We start from the raw sequence: 19,008 nt of genomic DNA on the forward strand, positions 1-19,008 counted from the left end.
TATATATATTGTCTTTTGGGTCTTTTTTGGAATTTGTTTTATTCAATCATTTATATACATTTTGTTTTATAACATTAATTATAATTGCACTAAGCCATAAAAAAAAAAAGAATCAGTGATAAAATAGCTCAAGGGGAAAAAAAAACCCCACCCAACTAGATAGTAAGGCTTGGCAGAATTAAGTTTAAAGAGGTAAAAATGTTGACCCAAGAATTTTACATCTTGTCAATGTGTCTCCCCCAAAATAAAAGACATTTTAAAGCAAGGCAAGAACTCAAAAGAATTTGCCTATAAGCCTTTCTTGAAAATAAAACAGAAAATGTATCTAGCTGGGGAAGGAGGTAATGATGTTGTTGCTGGGTGCCATCGAGTCAGAACTGACCCACAGCTGACCAGCTGGGGGTTTTCAGAGAGCTAATCACACAGGAGTCTACTCATCCTTCTCCTGAGGGGCAGCTGGTGGATTTGAATCTTGCCTTCAACGTTGCAGTGCAGCTTCCTACCACTAGGCTATCAGAGCTCCCTTAGGTAATGACAGACCTATAAAAAAATTTAAGGAGTAATAACTTTTATAATACATTTACTATTATTGTATTATTTCACTTCAATTTCTTTTCTGTTAAAAGTAAGTGCTGGTGAATAAAAATAGTAGGTATAATATGATCTCATTTTTGTGGAAAGAGGCACGCCTTCTTAGTCATTCATTTTGCACTGTGAATAGTTGGATGATTAATTTTCAGTAACACTAGGTTTGAGGCAGCAATTTGGGGTAAAATTTTATTTTCTCTCATGTTATTTCTGGATTGCTTTAGTAATAACCACATATCTTTACTTCATAAACAACAAAAAAAAATAAAAAAATTAACAATAATGGAAAATCAACAAAAGTACATTTAATTTGAGAATACCTGGTTGAATGGATGTCTATCTGAAGCAATGTCTTGAAGAATTTGGGGGGAGTCTCCTAGATGGTCGTATCTGTAAGTCAGATCCACTGGACTGCCTATAAGTGCCACTTTTAAGTCATTATGAAGCCAGCTGAAATAAAAGCAACAATGTTTACAGAAATAAATAGCTAAGTATAGTAATTAACGTCATTGATGCAAAGAGTTACATCTCTTATCATAAAATGTTAAAAGCACAAAAGCAATTACAGATGTTATCTTAATAGATATAAGTTGCTGTATATCTTTTAGAAAAAAAATCAAATATTCCAATTTATAAAGAATAAACTTTGAAAATAAGTATTGTAAAAATGGGTCAATTTAATTTAACGAATTAGTTTGTTGCAGGAATGCTAACTATAAGCCAGCTACAAAGAAAGACTTTAATTTGGGTAAAATTATTTTTTGTTTTATGAAAATATCCATGTTGTTACATGACGTATAGCGACACTATGTACAGCAGCACGGAAGTCTGCCTTGTCCTGAGCCAAGCTCACTGATGCGTATACACCCACCCTCATCAATCCATCTCCTCTGGGGTCTTCCTCTCCTGCGCTGTTCCTCCACCCTTCCAAGCCTGATGTCCTTCTCCAGGGACTAGTTTCTCCTGGCCATGTGCCCAAAGTATGTGAGATGGTGCTTCAACATTCTAGCCTCTAAGGAGAAACTTGGTTTCACCCTCTCCCAGACAGGCCTATTTGTTTTCATGGCAGTCTATCCATAGGGGTATTTTATGATCCATAATTTTTATTTTACAATTATTTAGATAATAGGGTAAAAAAAATCCTTTAATTACCCAGTAAAGCCATACCATACAATCAGAGATCTCTGATTCAAATACAGTTCTTGAAAATCTATCAGTCGGGTCTGTATTTATTCTTTGTGACATGTAGGTATGAATCCATCTCCAAAACCAGCTGTGAGTATGTTAACTATGTATTCTAGTTTATCTGGGAAAGTGCTGGTTTATATACAATATTGTAAAGTAGTAACTTTCTCATTCATTCTCTATTGTTCCAAGTTTAAGTAACAAATTAGATAGCTACTCTATTTATAAGTCATTGAAATATAGGCTTTTTAAAAAAAGGCACTCCACAAAGAAACTGGTCTGTATTGTTGTGCTGTACTGTCGATCTGGAATTGACCCGTGGGTTTCCAGAGGCAGTTACATTGCACAGGAGATTGCCCAAATCTCTCCTGTGATGTAGCAAGTGGATTTGAACTATGTGCCTCTGGGATGGTGGCACAGTTCCTTACCACTAGGCCCCCAGAGCTCCCTAACTGGCCTATAGTCTTCAAAATACGTATGGGAGGGTGAGGGGTAGGAAAGCAGAGACTCAGGTCATTAACTGGAATGTGTAACTCAGTACTGGGTATTTATTCGGAAAAAGATTTACTATAAAAGAAGGGAGAACTGGCGAAATTTATTTTATTTTATTGTAGTTTGTGTGTGTACCATCAAATTGGGTCTGACTGGTACAGGAGGAGATTGCCCCTCCTTCTCTAGCAGAGCATCTGGTGGATTTGAACTTTGTGCCTCTGGGATTGCAGTGCAGCTTCTTGCCACTAGGCCACCAGAGCTCCCTTAGAACTGGTGAAACTGAAAATATAAACTATGGATTAGATAGTATCCAAAAAATTATCAATTTCTTGATTATATAAGAGGATGCTCTTATTCTTAAGAAATTAATGCTGAAGCATTTAGACATTAATATTTCAATTATTTATAACAGGGTCAATATCTCTTAATTATTCATAAATTAATTATCCTTAGCTATTAAGGGGCACATTTGCAACTTAGAAAACAGAATAACAAAGCAAATGTCAAAGGTCAAAGTCGGCCTAGCGGCAAGAATCTATGCTACAATCCTGAAGGCACACAGTTCGAATACACCAGATGTTCTGCTGGAGAAGGAGAGGCAATCTCCTTCAGTGCTAGTCCGATCCAATTCAACAGTACACAACAAGGGTAGCGGGGAAAGTCATTGCTTTGTTGTTAGAACTGACCAACAGGTGACTCTCCAGCAAGTATTCCTAAAGCTGTAAACTATATAGAAGGTGGATGCTCTTCTCTTTCCACAGAACCACTAGTGGATTCCAACCAGCAGAAAGGGGTGGCCTTCATATTAGCATTGCAACTCCCTATGGTCTAGCCACCAGAGAGCTCCCTGAAGAGTAAATGTAGCAAAATGTTAACAACTAATGATTCTGAGTAAAGAGTATATAAAAAACATTTGAAGCAACTATTTTTTGCTTAGTTTTTAATTATTTCAGAATAAAAAACTAACAACAGTAATAACAGCAACAAAATAAACAGGTGGGAAAGGACTGTTAGGAATTACCCTTCTACTGTCTTCTGGAGTCTTTATCACTCTTACTACTAGAAAACTACTAAAATGTCAGTTTTCACACATAGAGCAAAAATAAATTTATATTACGTTTTACATACCTCTTTCGAATTCGAGCATTAAATAGTGGTGCTTCAAACCGTGGATTTGTACCGACCAGAAGGACAAGATCTGCTTCTTCCACACCAGCAATTGTAGTATTAAGAAGATAGTTGGAACGTAAGTCGGTGCTAGAAGTGTAACATATAAATACAAGTTTATAATACACACTGAGCATCCATGAACTATTCTCATGCCATTCCCATGTAAAAGATTTTAATGACAAATTCTTAAAACACATCAAAGTCTCAGACACCTAAAAACAATGAGATTTTCTTACTTTTTATAGTCCTGATTTAATTGTAGTATTTGTAAACTAGTGGGTACTTTGGAGAATCCAGGTTGTCACAATTAAGTCATTAACGCCAAAGACGTGTGATGAATTATATATAACTGTAACAACAATACAACAAAAAGTCTAGAGCCCAGCACCGTATTTCTTACCCAGCTCCAGCAGCAGGGAAGACCTCTTCTGTGCATAAGGTATCAGAGTCCACTCTATTTAGCAAATCCTTGAGCGCTACTAGGGATTCAGCATCCACAAAGCCACCTGCAATTGCTGCTACATCCTTGCCATGAAAACTCTGCAACTACAAACAGATGAAAAGAATATTATCAAGACGTCTACATTCAGCAAACCTCACAACAAACTGCTTAGAAAAAAATAATCATTTTCAAGTAGTGAAAAAGTAAAGAAGTTTTATACAAATTATAAATTAACCTAAAATAAGCAAAAGAATGAGAACCAGTCTGTTTTATGATTAGGAACAACGAGGCTTCAAAATGAGGTTTGGAGAATAAAGATTTTGAGTTTACAATTCCCTTAAACCTCACTTATTCTGAAGCTTTTTATGTTTCTTTTCTCTCAAAGAAAAGCCCTTCCTCCACTTCTGCTCTGATGAGCTAGTGGTACTCATTCTTAGGTTTTACCAAAGAAATCATCTTCCATAGGAAATGCTCTTATATGCACTTTTTTTCTTTCCCTCTTCAGCCCCTTTATGAAACACACTGCACTACAGGCACCAACTGGCCCACTGCTGCCAGCCCCCTGCAGTCCAGGCAGCTGACTGGCCCATCCTCCTGTCTATGGAGTTGAAAGTCTCCAGCCCTACCTGCCCTCAGCTGTGGTCCTCAGACTCACGAAGTCACTAGAAGAAGGTTGTGACAGATTTGAGGCCCACACCCTTGCTCTTCTACTCAGCGGGGTCCCTGCTGCTCTCCCACTTACGCACTTTCTTATTACTCTCTGCACAATTCACAGATGTATATGTTAACTGTCTAGTTACACATTTTTCTATTCCACAGGGTAGTTTATGAGATGGGAGAGATTACACTGGTTGGCATATCTTAGTAGTCGTTTTATCCCCGCATATAGCAAGACATCTAATGTATGGATCTCAATAATAACATAAGTAAACGGAGTGTAATTAAATTTTGGTTAAAAATAAATATGTATAAATACATATAAATACATATTCTTCCTCTTCACTGCAAAGAAATTCACTGAAAACCACAAATACAATTTATTCCGCATTTCAAGTCTTTACCATTCCAGCCACACGACAGAGTGCATCCTCCCAGGAGGTATACGTTAAAAGCCCTTTTTCATTTCTGACCATCGGCTCAGTAAGTCTTTGACGTTTTAGCCCATCATAGGCAAATCTAAATTAAATAAATGAGAACATTTGTAGAATCTCTATAAAGAAGCAACTATAATATGTAACTCTAAAAAGAAGCAACTATAATATGTAAGTTTAAAACCTTAAGGAGTATCATTTAACTACAGAGCTAGATTAAGTGTCAAATATAATAGAAAAGGTCTAGATAGAAATAATCTAACAAGTTTGGTTTTTTGTTTTTGTTTTAAGGAGGGACTAATACACAAATGATCTTATGAACATCACCTAAAAGTAAAATTTCATTGAAAAGAGTTCAGTTTCTTGTATTTTATTTTCTAAAAGGTGAGTAATCTTAAATTATGAAGCATAAAAAATATCTGATAGCCAGAAAAGTAAAATAATTTTCAGGTATAAAATTTGAGTCTTTCTAGATATTTTACCAAAATGATATTATACAAACTCTAACTTGCATTTTTCTTTTTGCCAGTGAACAAATTAGGACCATTTGAGAAAATACATTCACTTATTTTTAATTTCTCTACCTGAAAGGGAAAAAAGGTCTTTCTCAAAGTTCATACAGAAAGTTAGTGATAGATCTAAGACCAGTATCTAGTGGCCCTGTGTAATGAAGTTTAATGCCTGTATTTATTAACCATAAATGATAGTTCTTTAAACAATCTAACACATGCCTAGTTTTATCAGAGATCCATTCTTCATTTATGTCCTCATGCATCCTTGGCAAAATCCTCATCACCTCTCCAGTTCTTGTGCTTACCACAATGTTACTTCCAACTGCATCCATTACATCAATGGATTCTGTCTTCCTGGGAAAAGGAAAAAACAAGTTCATATCTTTAATTATATTTTGTTTGATCAACGTAATATTTAATTATACAGACTGTGAGAATAAGAAACAATGGGCTATCACCGCGCCCCAGCAACTAGAGTGAACCACCTTTGTGAGAGAAGCTGGAACTCTCATACGCTGATGGGAATGTAAAACTGTGCAACCACTACAGAAAGCAGTCTAGTGCTTCCTTATAAATTGTGAATAGAAATACCACTTGATCCAGTGATCACAATACTAAGTAATACTAAGTATTTATCCCAAATAAAGAAAAGCTGCCAGGTGAACAGTACATGCATTATCAACAATAGCAAAAAGACAGAAACACAAATGTCCACTAACAGACAAATGGCTTGCTAAGCAATTCTAAAAGAACAATAAAGTCTCAAAACACTGCATAACATGGATACATGTAAAGGACATTCTACTGGGTGAAATATATCAGATATGAAAGAAAATATTTAAGACTACTCTTATGAAAAGCATATTGTTGTTAGGAAAAGTTTTACACATGGACTATTCTGGGAAGAGAGCAATAAGGGAATAAAATTACTAAATAGATAATAGGCACATATTAAGATATGTGAAGGCAAGGGCGATATTACTAAATAAAGACACAGAGCTGCAGAAAGAGTGATGGAAATTACAATTATAGGGAGAAAATGGGAAAAGTGCAGTTACATTGTAGGTACTGAAATTAATGGTATAAAGCAAAATCTGTATCAATGGTTGTATGAAAAATTTGTTTTGTAAATCTTTACTCATATCACACAAAAAAAATGTCACATATTTAAAAAAATCTCCTAAAAAGTAAAGTTGGGTAATATTGACAAAAGCAATAATTTCAGTGCTTTGGAAACTTATCAAAAGTACAGAACTGATTCTTTATAAAAGAATATATTGAGAAAATACATTAACCACAGTGTGATATAGCTACACGGTCAAATAAAATGTGATATAGCCACAACATATAATTTAAAAAGGAGACTGAATGAAACAGGATCACTTTATTCTTTGAAAGAAAACATGAATTATTGTCTGTATAAGTTATTAAATTGAAGGATAGTATACACTTGTATAATTTCATTGTAGTTTCCATAGAAATTATTTTCTAGTACTTAGAAAATTATTTATTCCTGTATTCTTTCTTTTTTTTAATTTTTTTTTAATTTTATTATTTGTGTGTGTGCGTGTACCGTCAAATCAGATCTGACTGATACAGGAGGATTGTCCCTCCTTCCTCAGCAGAGCATCTGGTGGATTCGAACCGTGCGCCTCTGGGATTGCAGTGCAGCTTCTTGCCACTAGGCCACCAGAGCTCCCCTTTTTCCTGTATTCTTTCAAGAAATAAAATAATCTTGGTTTCTTATTTTTTTTTATTTCTCAATTTATAGTCACCTTTCTTAATTGTACATCACACTTCATTTGACCAATTCCCTATTATTGGACATTTGGCCTCCTGGTCTAGGTAGAGGTTCCTCAAGAGCACAAGTGCGTGCTCTGGGATTCCCATTCTTCTCAATGTCCACCACAACTTGTTATGAACCACACAGTGGTTTACTTATAAGTGATATACTACCTCTAAAAACCTGCTAGAGGGTCAGCTATGCGTCAGTTCCACTTGATGGCATATAATAACAGTATCATCTTATATATAGAAGATTTTATATAAAACACAAAAATATGGCAAATCAAAACAACAGAACTCAGGAAGAAAATGAGTCTTTTTTACAGTAAGGAATTCGGGGCAAATAAACAAAGCTACTTAAAAACTGCTTATATGAATACCTGGTTTCCCAAGGTCTTGCCGTAAAGGCGTAAGGCTTAGAGGTCAGGGCACCTACAGGGCAGATATCAATGATATTCCCAGACAGCTCAGACATGAACATCTTTTCAATATATGTGCCAACTTGCATATCATTTCCTCTGCCTGTTGTTCCCAAATCATCTACTCCTGCAATCTCGCTTGCAAACCTGGAAGAGAAAAGTACCATCAAATGGTAGAATCTATCAAAATTACTTCCTCCCCCATTCATGATCATGGAGACAGAGATTTTCAAAACATAAAAAAGTTTAAGAACATTTTCAGTGGTGGGCAGTTATAGCTTGTTTGCATCTTTAAAACTGAGGTTTAATAGACACACATAAAGTGCACATATCATACAACTCAATGAACACAAAATGAATGTTTGCAAATTATTACTTCAACTGAATTATTACCTCAACTGAAGCTGGTACTAACTAAAGGTGAATATTCTCCTTTTCTCATTGCTGTCGAGTTGTATCCAACTCATAGCCGTCTCTCCACTGGGTTTCTGAGGTTGTAAAACCCACAGGAGCCACTGATGGATTTGAACTGCCAGAAAGGCATGGTCTTTGGATTTGCAGTGCAACTCTCTATGGACTATGTCACTAGAGCTCCTTAAAAGAGAACAATTTATTCCATTCCCTCTCCCACCCTCAATCCCCTGTTTCTGGAGGGGGAAAAAGAAATTCTTCAACTAAACAAAAGCTGCCATCATTTTTTGCATTGTTGCTATTCTACTTTTATGTATAAGTGTAAAAGTGATACTCCAGTAGAGAGAGAAAATAAAAGTTTACCTAATACAACGAGTGCACTGTATACATCTGGTCATAATAGTCTTTACCAATGGTCCAATGTTCTTGTCCTCCACAGCGCGTTTCCCCTCTAAAAATCGGCTTCGATCACTTCCAAACATCATGGACTGGTCCTTAAGTAGAATATGATAGAGTCAACCTAATGCTGCTAATGAAATTAAAACTTGACATAATCAGAAAAAATTTACAAAATTAGACCATTTACCTGGAGATCACATTCACCTCCCTGATCACAAATAGGACAGTCCAGTGGATGATTTGCTAATAAGAACTCCATCACACCTTCTCTGTATGGAAAAAAATAATCCACAATATATAAAATGATATAAAATGCTAGTATCTAAATGGATATACATATAGGCTATTTAAATAATCTTAACTGATATAGTCTCTCCTACACTGTTAGTTGTTGATTGTCTTCAAGTAGAGCACGATTCATAGCGAACCTATGAACAAAAGGCCTGAAGCCCCTCTACAACTATTGAAATTTATCAAAGATCATAGTTTCTGGAGGCAAGCTGTTTAGGAAGTGGATGCCATTTCTGTTTTCAAACCTGTCATAGAATGTTATTGATTGAGTTGCCTGCGATGCATAGCAACCTTATGTGCAGCAGCTCTGAAACCTTCCCTGTCCTGAGCCATTTTCACATTGTTAAGGATGATTTTATATTATAAAAAATTCCAATATAACTATTAACCTGATAGTATTAATCATAATCTAAAACTATGTATGCATTAGAGCGCCAAGAAGCCAAAGCTAAGGGAAGAAACCAACAAAAAAAGAGCTGAAAACAAAATTTCAGGCAGCCTGGGATGATAAACAAGATACTACAATGAAATGTGCAGAAAGCTGGAGTCAGAAAATCAAAAGGAAAAGAAAAAAAAAAAGAAAATCAAAAGGGTTGAACTTGCTCAGCGTTTCCTAAGCTGAAGGAGTTGAAATAAAAATTCAAGCCACGGGTGGCAATACTTAAGGTTACTTTGGGTAGAATGTTAAATGATCCAGGAAGTATCAAAAGAAGATGGAATGAGTACAGAGTCACTATACCAGAAGGAATTGGCTGACACAGAATTTAATGAAATAATATAATATATGAACAAGAGTCCATGATGATGAAGAAGGCAAAAAACAAGGCTCCAGGAGTTGATGGCATACCAATTGACATTTCAACAAACAGATGCTGTCCTGGACGTGCTCACTAAGTTGTGCCAAGAAATCTGGAGGACAGCCAGCTGGCCAACTGACTGGAAAGGATCGGTATTTGTTCCCATTCCAAAGAAAGGTGACCCAACAGAGTGCAGATATTATTGAACAATATCATTAATATCACATGCAAGCAAGATTCTGCTGAAAATTATCCAAAAACGTTTGGAACAATATGTCAACAGAGAATTGCCAGATGTGCAGGCTGGATTTAGAAAAGGTTGTGGTACTAGGGATATTATAGCTAATGTTAGATGGATATTGGCAGAAAGCAACGAATATAAGAATGTCTATCTGTACTTCATGGACTATGCAAAATGAATCACAAGAAGCTGTGGCTGACTCTGAGAAGAATGGGAATCCCAGAACATTTGATTGTGTTAATGTGAAACCTCTACTTGGATCAAGAGGTAGTCGCCAGAACAGAGCAAGGAGACACTCCATGGTTCAAAATCAAGAAGGGGGTCCATCAGGGATGTATTTTGTCTCCATACCTTTTCAATCTGTACGCAGAACAGATCATCTGAGATGCTGGGCTGTATGAGGAGGAATATGGCATCAGGATTGGTAGAAGAGTCATCAACAACTTGTGTTATGCAGATGACATAACCCTGCTTGCTGAAACTGAAGACTGAAGTGCTTGTTGCAGAAGGTCAAGGACTGCAGTCTTCAATATGGATTGAAGCTCAACATTAAGAAACAAAGATTCTCACCACTGGGCCAATTGGCAGCATCAGTATGGATGGTGAAGAGATCGAGATAGTTAACAGTTTTTGTTTGCTTGGCTCCACAGTCAACACTCTTGGTAACAGCAGCCAGGAAAACAAGAGACGAATTGCATTGGGAAAGTCAGCTGTGAGGGACCTCTCAAGAGTACTGATGAGCCACGACGTCAGGTTGGAGACTAAGACGCGCCTGATCTAGGCTATCATCTTCCCAATTACATGCTATGCATCGGAGAGTTGGATGGTGACTAGGGATGACAGAAAGAGAACTGATGCCTCTCAGCTGTGGTGCTGGAGAAGACTGTTGAAGATACCATGTACTGCTAGGAAAACAAACAGGTTTGTCTTGGAGAAGGTGAAGCTGGAATGTTCCTTGGAGTCAAGGATTCTGAAGCTTCGTCTGACATACTTTGGGCATGTTGCAAGAAGGGACTGGTCCTTGGAGAACATCATGTTTGGGAGAGTGGAGGGGAGGCGAAGGAGAGGAAGACCCTCGATGAGATGGAGCGATTCTGTAGACTGGAGCGGTGGGAATGAGCGTGTTTGAGACGGCGAGGTTGGCACTGTATAGAACGGCGTTTAAGGCTCTTGTACATAGGGTTGCTATGAGTTGCAAGTCGATGGCATATAACAACAACAAAAAGAAAGATCATAACATAGAGTAATAATAAAGTACCTGGCTTTCCTAGACTTCTCTGAGTTGGTTAGAATATTCCAACCTTTCATCACAGGCATGGCACAAGCAGCTACAACCTAGAATTTCAATGGAAAAAAAAATTCTCTAAGTATTTGTATCCTTTTCATAATAAACCACCCAACATACAAAAAACACTAAACTTAAATTTTTTTTTATTCATTGTTGCACATTTTCTCCCTTCCTCCCTCAGCCCACCCCATAATGTACCCCTTGTTCCAGACTGTTCTCTTATATATAATACATAATCATATATTTCTTTCCAAAAGTTCTTAATTTACAATTTTAAAACAAGTAAAGAATGTAGTATTTTAAACATAGAAGGGGGGGAAATTGGATTCATATTCAGATTATGACAATTTGATGCTACATTTCTCAGAAGAGTAAGAATTCTACTTAAGCTTATTCTAACAGTCTTTTAGAAGAAAAGTTCTGAAAAAGAACATCACATAACTGCATCAGCAGGCACAAGTGAACTAAAATTCCATAAACCAAAATGTAATAAACCGAAAATGAAGGATCAAAAGGAATAAAATATTTAGAAAAAATTTAACCAAGGAGGTAAAGACTTTTACAGTGAAAATTATTAAACTATTCTTTTTTTTTTATTAAATTTTTATTTTATTATTTTGTGTGTGTGTGTGTGAGTGTACCGTCAAATCAGATCTGACTGGTACAGGAGGAGATTGCCTCTCCTTCCCCGGCAGAGCATCTGGGTGGATTCGAACCGTGCACCTCTGGGATTGTAGTTGCAGCTCCTTGCCACTAGGCCACCAGAGCTCCCCTAAACTATTCTTTTGACTCATATGAAATTGCAAGGGGTTCCAAAGATTCAAAACAAAATTAAGAAACAGAGACAAAGTGAGAGAAATCACATGTCTTTTTTTTTAAGTTTTATTATTTTTTGTGTGTGTACCATCAAATAAGATCTGACTGGTACAGGAGGAGACTGTCCCTCCTTCTCCAGCATCTGGTGGATTTGAACCTCTCACCTCTAGGACTGCAGTGCAGCTTCTTGCCACTAGGCCACCAGAGCTCCCTGAAATCACATTACTTGATTTAAAAATGCAGTATAAAGCTGTCATAATAAAATACTGTGGTATTAATAATGACAAATAAACCAATAAATATAACTGAAAATCCAGAAATAAACTCATACATCTATGTGATTGTTGATGAATGCCTTTGAATCGAGCATGACTCATAGTGACCCTATGAACAAAAGGCCTAAAGCCCCTCTACAACTATAGACATTTATCAAAGTTCAGTGAGTTTCTGGAGGCATATATCTATAGTCAAATGATTTTCAACAAAGGTGCTAAGTGCATTCAATGGGGAATGAAGAGTCTGTTAAATGATACTGGTGCAACTGGATTTCTATCTATATGCAAAAGATGAAACTGCACTCATATAAAACACATATATGACCCCAAGAAAATGAGAACTAAGGCTCAAATGGAGACTTATACACCAATGTTCATAGCAGCGTTATTCACCATCACAAGAATATGGAAACAGCCCAGCTGTCCAACCATAAACGAATGGATTGAAAAATTATGGCACATTCACACAATGGAATACTAAGTTAGCACGCAGGAGGAATGATTTTGTAAATCAATACCTAACTTGGGAGGGACTGTAGAGCATTCTGTTGAGTTACTAACTCAAGTCCCATAAGGACAAATACTGTATAAAAACATTATTGTAGAATGAGTATGAGTATCCAAGGGGGTGGGTGGGTGTGTGTGTGTGTGTGTGTGTGTGTAAGCAGCAGGGTGAGGATGGGGAGGGGAGGTTAATCATAGGGTCACACAATTTAATGGGGTGGTGGTGATTGAAATGGGAAAGATCGGATGTGAAAACAATGCATTCGAACTTTGTATATAAATCAGTATAATTAAAAAGAAAAAAGTATAAACAGCAAAACACAAAGTAAATAAATGGAAAATCTAAATAAATGATTGAATGAGAAAAAAAAACAACACACACATATATGAAAGATAATTCAGTACGGGTCAAATATTCAAATACGTATCAAAAGTTAAAAATACAACTACCTTATGAGCCAAAATTCTACTTAGATTATATCCAAAAGAACTGAAAGGAAGGACTCAAACAAATACTTGTACAAAGACGTTCATAGCAGCATTTTTCACAAAAGCCAATAACGTAAGAAAAAGGCAAGAACTCATGAACAAATGGAATACTATACAGCCATAAAAGGACATGCATTCTGGTATGTACTATAATAATGATGAAACAAGAAGGCAAGCTATATGAAATAAGCCATACACAAAATGAGAAATAATTCATGATTTCCCTTTTATGAGATAACCACAAAAAACCTTTTTGGGTATACTAAATTCATTAAGATAGAAAAGGAGAACAGAGGGTAACTAAGAACTGGAGAAGCAGAGGAATAAGTAGTTACCATTTAACAGACAGAGAGTTTCTGTTCAAGATGATAAAAAGATATAGAACAACACAGCGGTGATAGCTACACAACACTGTAAATGCGCTCAGTATCACTAAACTATAGGCTCAAAATAGGTGAAAATAGAAATTTTTGTTTTATATTTTTATAATAAATGCAAGCAAATCTGTTTACTGTTAATAGTTTTCCCTCTGTCAAATTTCGAAGTAACCATATGTCACAACACTAATATTAATTCTAAATAAAGTTGGCTGCAAGATGTAAAATGTTCTACCTTCTACAGCATGGTGGAATTTTAGGTATCAAGTACCTTAGGCGCTTTCTCAATTTCAACAAGGCACATCCTGCAGTTTCCAGCAACAGACAATCTTTCATGGTAACAGAATCGAGGGATCTGCATGCCAACTTTCTCACAAGCCTAAAACACAAAGTAAAAAAGAAAAAAACATTAGATGATCTGACTTTACTTCACACTTATTTGTGCCTAAAACCCAAGAAAAAACTATGTCACTTCTATTTATCTTATCATTTACATCTGTATAATTTCTAAATCATGAGCCAGTTTATTTCAGTTCCTGAAGATTATTTCTGTCCTTCTCCACTCCTGATCCAAACTCTTATGCACCTGACTCTTTAAGGATGCTCAGCAAGTTCACACCATATGAACCCCTTAAATGTGTTGACTGGACCACTGAGGTTCACTTTAAGTCACTGTCGACAATAGCAACCCTCTCAAATTCTGTTGCAGTCGTTTTATACTTAGACTTTCTCTTTGTCTAGTGCTATTTTGCTTGCTCTAGCTGGCTATTATCTAGTTTTATCTGGGGACCCCATATCATTGACCCCACTCAGTGCTCATACTCTCACTGTGGCTGAAGCTCTTCCCAGCTTCTAATGCAAGTGCCTCCTCCTTTCATATAATCAGGTTCAACAATCCTCTAGAGTTAGTTAGGTCTTCCATCCATTGTCCTCACTCTAATCTTGTCAAATCCTAACATTTTAACTATTTGGTTAGGAAGCTCTGGTGGCTTGGTCGTAAGGAGTTGTACTGCCAACTCAAAGGCATGCAGTGTGAATTCTCCAGCTGCTCTGAAGGGGAAAGATGTGCAATCTCTTCCCATGCAATTTACTGCCTCTGAAAACCTGCTGGATGGTTAGCTATGAGTTGGTTCCAACTTAATGGTACCCAATACCATGAGTCACCATGAGTTAAGACTCAATTTGACAACAATGGTAGTTGTTTTTGTGGAGGTGTTATTTATGTGCCGGGTGCAGCAGGTATAGTAACAAAGAAGAGAGGTATTGTCCCAACCTTCATATTAGCTCTTAATATGATGATTACATTCAAATTTTCATCAGAAGACCTGACTTCTCCAAGTTTGGATATTCTTAAGTGGACATTTCCATATCTATGCTCCACAGGGAACTTAAATGCAATCTATTTTTTTCTGTTACTATACATTTTCAAATACACTAACAAAGCCATAAAACCATTAAAAACAAGCAAAGCAATGCAAAATCAAACCAAGCACTGTTTTTTATCCAATCCAGTCATACCTACATTCCATTCTTCCTTAAAGTTGTTCTGTTTCACAATTATCATACACTTGATTTATCTGGCTCCTCTAAAGTCATTTCTTCCTTGTCTCTTAATTTGAGGGTTAGTATTTACCAACCCACTCTGGCTTATTATTGTTCTGCTTAACAATCGCAAATACTATCTACTGGTTAAACTACAAGCTGTTTCCAGCATTGTCTTTCGTGATGGGACCTTCCCTACCTCAATAAGCTTATTTTCTATTATAATCTATTCACGTGTTATGGTCCACCAATACAAAATAATCTGAAACTTGAAGCTTCCTAAACATAATATGGTATTTACTTAAGACCCTTTCAAACTGTATGCAGAACAGATTATCCGAGAGGCTGGGCTCTATGAGGAGAAGCATGGCATCAGGATTGGTGGAAGATCTATTAACAATCTGCGTTATGCAGATGATACACCCTGCTTGCTGAAACTGAGAAGAACCTGATGCACTTGCTGTAGAGGGTCAAGGACTCCAGCCTTCAGTATGGATGGTGAAGAGATTGAGATTGTTAACAATTTTAGTTTGCTTGGCTCCACGGTCAACACTCTTGGCACCAGCAGCCAGGAAATAAAAAAACGTCTTGCGGTGGGAAAGTCTGCTGTTAGGGACCTCTCCAGGGTACTGAAGAGCAATGGTGTCACTCTGGAGACTAAGGTACATCTGGTACAGGCTAGCATCTTTGCAATCACTTTTTATGCATCGGAGAGTTGGACAATGACCAGGGAGGATAGGAGAATTGATGCCTTTGAGCTGTGGTGCTGGAGAAGAGTATGGAATATACCATGGACTGCCAAGAAAACAAACAGATTCATCCTGGAGAGGGTTAAACCAGGCTGCTCCTTGGAGGTAAGGATTCTGAGGCTTCATCTGACATATTTGGACATGTTGTAAGGAGGGACAGGTCCTTGGAGAGGTACATTATGCTTGGGAGGGTGGAGGGACAGTGTAGGAGGGGAAGACCCTCTATGAGGTGGATTGATTTAGTGACTGAGGTAATCGGGATGGGTGTGTCAGAGGCAGTGAAACTGGCACAGGATAGAGCAGGGTTTAGGGCTGTTGTACGTAGGGTCGCTATGAGTCACAAGTGACTCGATGGCACACAACAACAACAATTGTTCCATAGGGAATATATATTCCTTCTGATTTACATATAGATATCTATCCCCTAAAATCATCTCAGGGAACACCTATGATGCTTCAATGTGTCCAATTTTTCTTGAAAAAAAAATTAGAATAGTTAAAATCAGTATAAAGAAAATCAATCAGTGTGAAAAAGAAACAAAAACATACACACACAAAGAACTGGAATATATGCCTACTTGGAGGACAGTAGTTCCTGGTTCCACCATGACAGACTGACCATCCACAAAGACTTCAATCAAGTTGCTTGCTGCTGTGGACGCTGTGCGAACTGAACAGCAAAAATATCAAAGTCACTTAAAAATATGAACCCCAGTCACTGAGATGCTACCAATGACTCAGTTGCCTCCCCCACAGCCCCTTGCTTCCTGACATCTGTGTCCCCTGCTGGCCTCCCCGCCCCCCCCCCCCCCCCCCCCCCCCAGGAAAAGGAATGATATCTGTCAGGCCAGAACCAAGGTCAAAGGGGCAACAAAGGATTCAAGGAACATCAACATGTCAACAAAGGGAGTGAACAGCCTTAAAACCAGGGAGTGCCCCTCCCTAAAGACCCTTACTATAAAACCCGCCCTAATCAACGTTAGGGTACAGTATTTCCCTCAACCACCCTACTTCCAGCAGACATCTAGACTTATGACAATGGCTGCCCTGAAGTTCTTGAAGATAAGGGCTCTTTACTTCTCTCCCTATCTGACCAACTCATTCCTCAACTTATTATGACCAAGGCTGTCCTGTAGTCCTTCAAGACATGTGCTCTACTTCCCTCCTCATAAGAACAACCAATCCCTAATTTAGACCATCCTCTGTTAACAGTAGCTCTTCTTCTTCAGAATATGCCTCTGAAGGTTACCATTTGGCAACCTATGCCATAAACAGAGTGTGGAAAACAGCAACTTCCTACTGCCTTAGCCCATATCCGAGCAACACCCAGCTCACCACCCTTTCTGAGCCCCTTTCTTCTGCTGAACCATAATCAATCCAATGAACCCCCTCTTTTAGCATCGTATCTTTCTCATCTCTCCCTCACTAGGCAATTACTCTGGGAACATTCAGACCACTGCATACCCAGACCCTCACCTGAAAGTCTAAACCAGACAGCTAGTCACCCCAGGTGATGCTGTCCTCATCATATGCCATGTGTGCACCAAACCTCTTCAACCACACTAAGACAGACTTTACAGTCATCCTAACTATGCCCACAGTGCATAGGGTCATAAGTAACCCTATTACCACCGTCTTTCCCTGGTCAAATGTGCTCCTCTCACTGAGCAGACCTCCTAAACATTAAGGCTGTTCACTCCCTTTGTTGACATGTTGATATTCCTTGAATCCTTTGTTCTCTCTTTGGCCTGACACTGCTTCCTGCTGGGACTGAGGATTATAGCCACATAAGAATTCAACAGAGAAATGGCAGAAAGACCCTTACAACTGTCCAAAGGATTGCTGATGATTCCGAAAAAAGAAACCAGTGAAGGCATTTTAAGAAGAAATTTGCCTACAATGGTTCTGTAATTAAGCATCCAGAATATGGAGAATTCAGCTACAGGGTAACCAGTACAAGAACATATGCTTGTTTCCTGTAGAGACTGGACTGGCTATGGACAACCAGCTGAAGGTTCATGGGTTTTAAGTGCTTGTGGCTCACTGAAACTTAAATGAAGATTTCATTGCAATGAGTTGAAAATTTCCCTTCTGTCCCTTGTCACAAATTTAAAATCTCAGTCATAGTTTGTATAACGTAACCATTTGGAGTCCACTTTTAACTCGGATTAAGTTTAAATCCTTCAAGCAATAAACTGAAAAGAGTCATGCTAAAAAACAAAAAAAAAAATAGTTGGGGAAAAAAATTGAGGTGGAAAACCAATTAACAGAACTAAATTTCTTTTCCTCTAGTTCAAGTGCAAATTAAAAAAATTAATTAAACAAATGCTTTGCAATACACAATATTAAGTAAAATGTGGTTGTCTACTTCTAACAGTATTTTTATATGAAACTTTAATATCACTTAATGAGTAGTCTACTTTTCAAAAGCAGACAACTCATCCTGTTTGAATAATGAGCTACTTCTTCCTAATAATTTCTGTAAACTATTAATGCTGTCATATTTTGAAAATTATCCTAATAAACTTGGACCTTTTGGTTGTACTTTTATTTAAAACTAATTATTGCTATTTTTTTTCTATTTCAAAATAATTTTTTTAATCTCAAATTAACTATAGCTTTAAGAAGCATTCCAAAGACCTAGGAATGTATAAAGTTAAAATAATCTAGTGTCCACAAATGCAAATTCAAAATAAAAATACTTACCACATCCTTTAGGAGCCTGTGCAAGGCCAGTTAAGGCCCTTTTTACAGTTATCCTTAACATATTGCTAAAAAGAAAAAGAAATAAGTTACACCATTATAGGGGGAAAAAACCCCAACCACCCTACAAACCTTATGGTAATACTTTGGTTTTAAATTTTTATTTTCTTTTTAAATTTTTTATTGTATTTTTTTTTAATTGTATTATTTTTACCTGTACCATCAAATCAGATCTGACTGGTACAGGAGGAGATTTCCCCCTCCTTCTCCAGCAGACCATCTGGTGGATTCGAACCGTGTACCTCTGGGATTGTAGTGCAGCGTCTTGCCACTAGGCCACCAGAGCTCCCTTATTGTATTATTTTTACATGTACCGTCAAATCAGAGCTGACTGGTACAGGAGGAGATTGCCCCCTCCTTTTCCAGCAGAGCATCTGGTGGG

General features: G+C 37.4%; 1 protein-coding gene across 2 annotated transcripts in view; it reads right to left on the reverse strand.

Moving 5' to 3' along the window:
* NDUFS1 (NADH dehydrogenase (ubiquinone) Fe-S protein 1, 75kDa (NADH-coenzyme Q reductase)) overlaps window positions 1–18,634 on the reverse strand; it is a 37,419-nt gene extending 18,785 nt beyond the window's left edge. The window contains exons 1-12 of one of the 2 annotated variants that reach the window (XM_006889118.1): window positions 18,570–18,634; window positions 16,442–16,533; window positions 13,844–13,951; window positions 11,082–11,158; window positions 8,682–8,763; window positions 8,459–8,589; window positions 7,646–7,831; window positions 5,700–5,834; window positions 4,939–5,053; window positions 3,836–3,981; window positions 3,394–3,522; window positions 909–1,038 (exon numbers count right to left, since the gene is read on the reverse strand). In XM_006889118.1, the coding sequence (XP_006889180.1) occupies window positions 909–1,038; window positions 3,394–3,522; window positions 3,836–3,981; window positions 4,939–5,053; window positions 5,700–5,834; window positions 7,646–7,831; window positions 8,459–8,589; window positions 8,682–8,763; window positions 11,082–11,158; window positions 13,844–13,951; window positions 16,442–16,533; window positions 18,570–18,630 (1,392 nt within the window). In that variant the 5' untranslated portion in view covers window positions 18,631–18,634. The remainder of the gene's footprint in view (window positions 1–908; window positions 1,039–3,393; window positions 3,523–3,835; window positions 3,982–4,938; window positions 5,054–5,699; window positions 5,835–7,645; window positions 7,832–8,458; window positions 8,590–8,681; window positions 8,764–11,081; window positions 11,159–13,843; window positions 13,952–16,441; window positions 16,534–18,569) is intronic. The other variant, XM_006889119.1, reaches the window with a different exon arrangement.
* Window positions 18,635–19,008: the final 374 nt, after the last annotated feature.

The sequence above is a fragment of the Elephantulus edwardii genome, unplaced genomic scaffold (genome assembly GCF_000299155.1).
Source record: "Elephantulus edwardii isolate Elephantulus edwardi_28Jun2011 unplaced genomic scaffold, EleEdw1.0 scaffold00075, whole genome shotgun sequence".
In the NCBI taxonomy this organism is placed as follows: domain Eukaryota; kingdom Metazoa; phylum Chordata; class Mammalia; order Macroscelidea; family Macroscelididae; genus Elephantulus; species Elephantulus edwardii.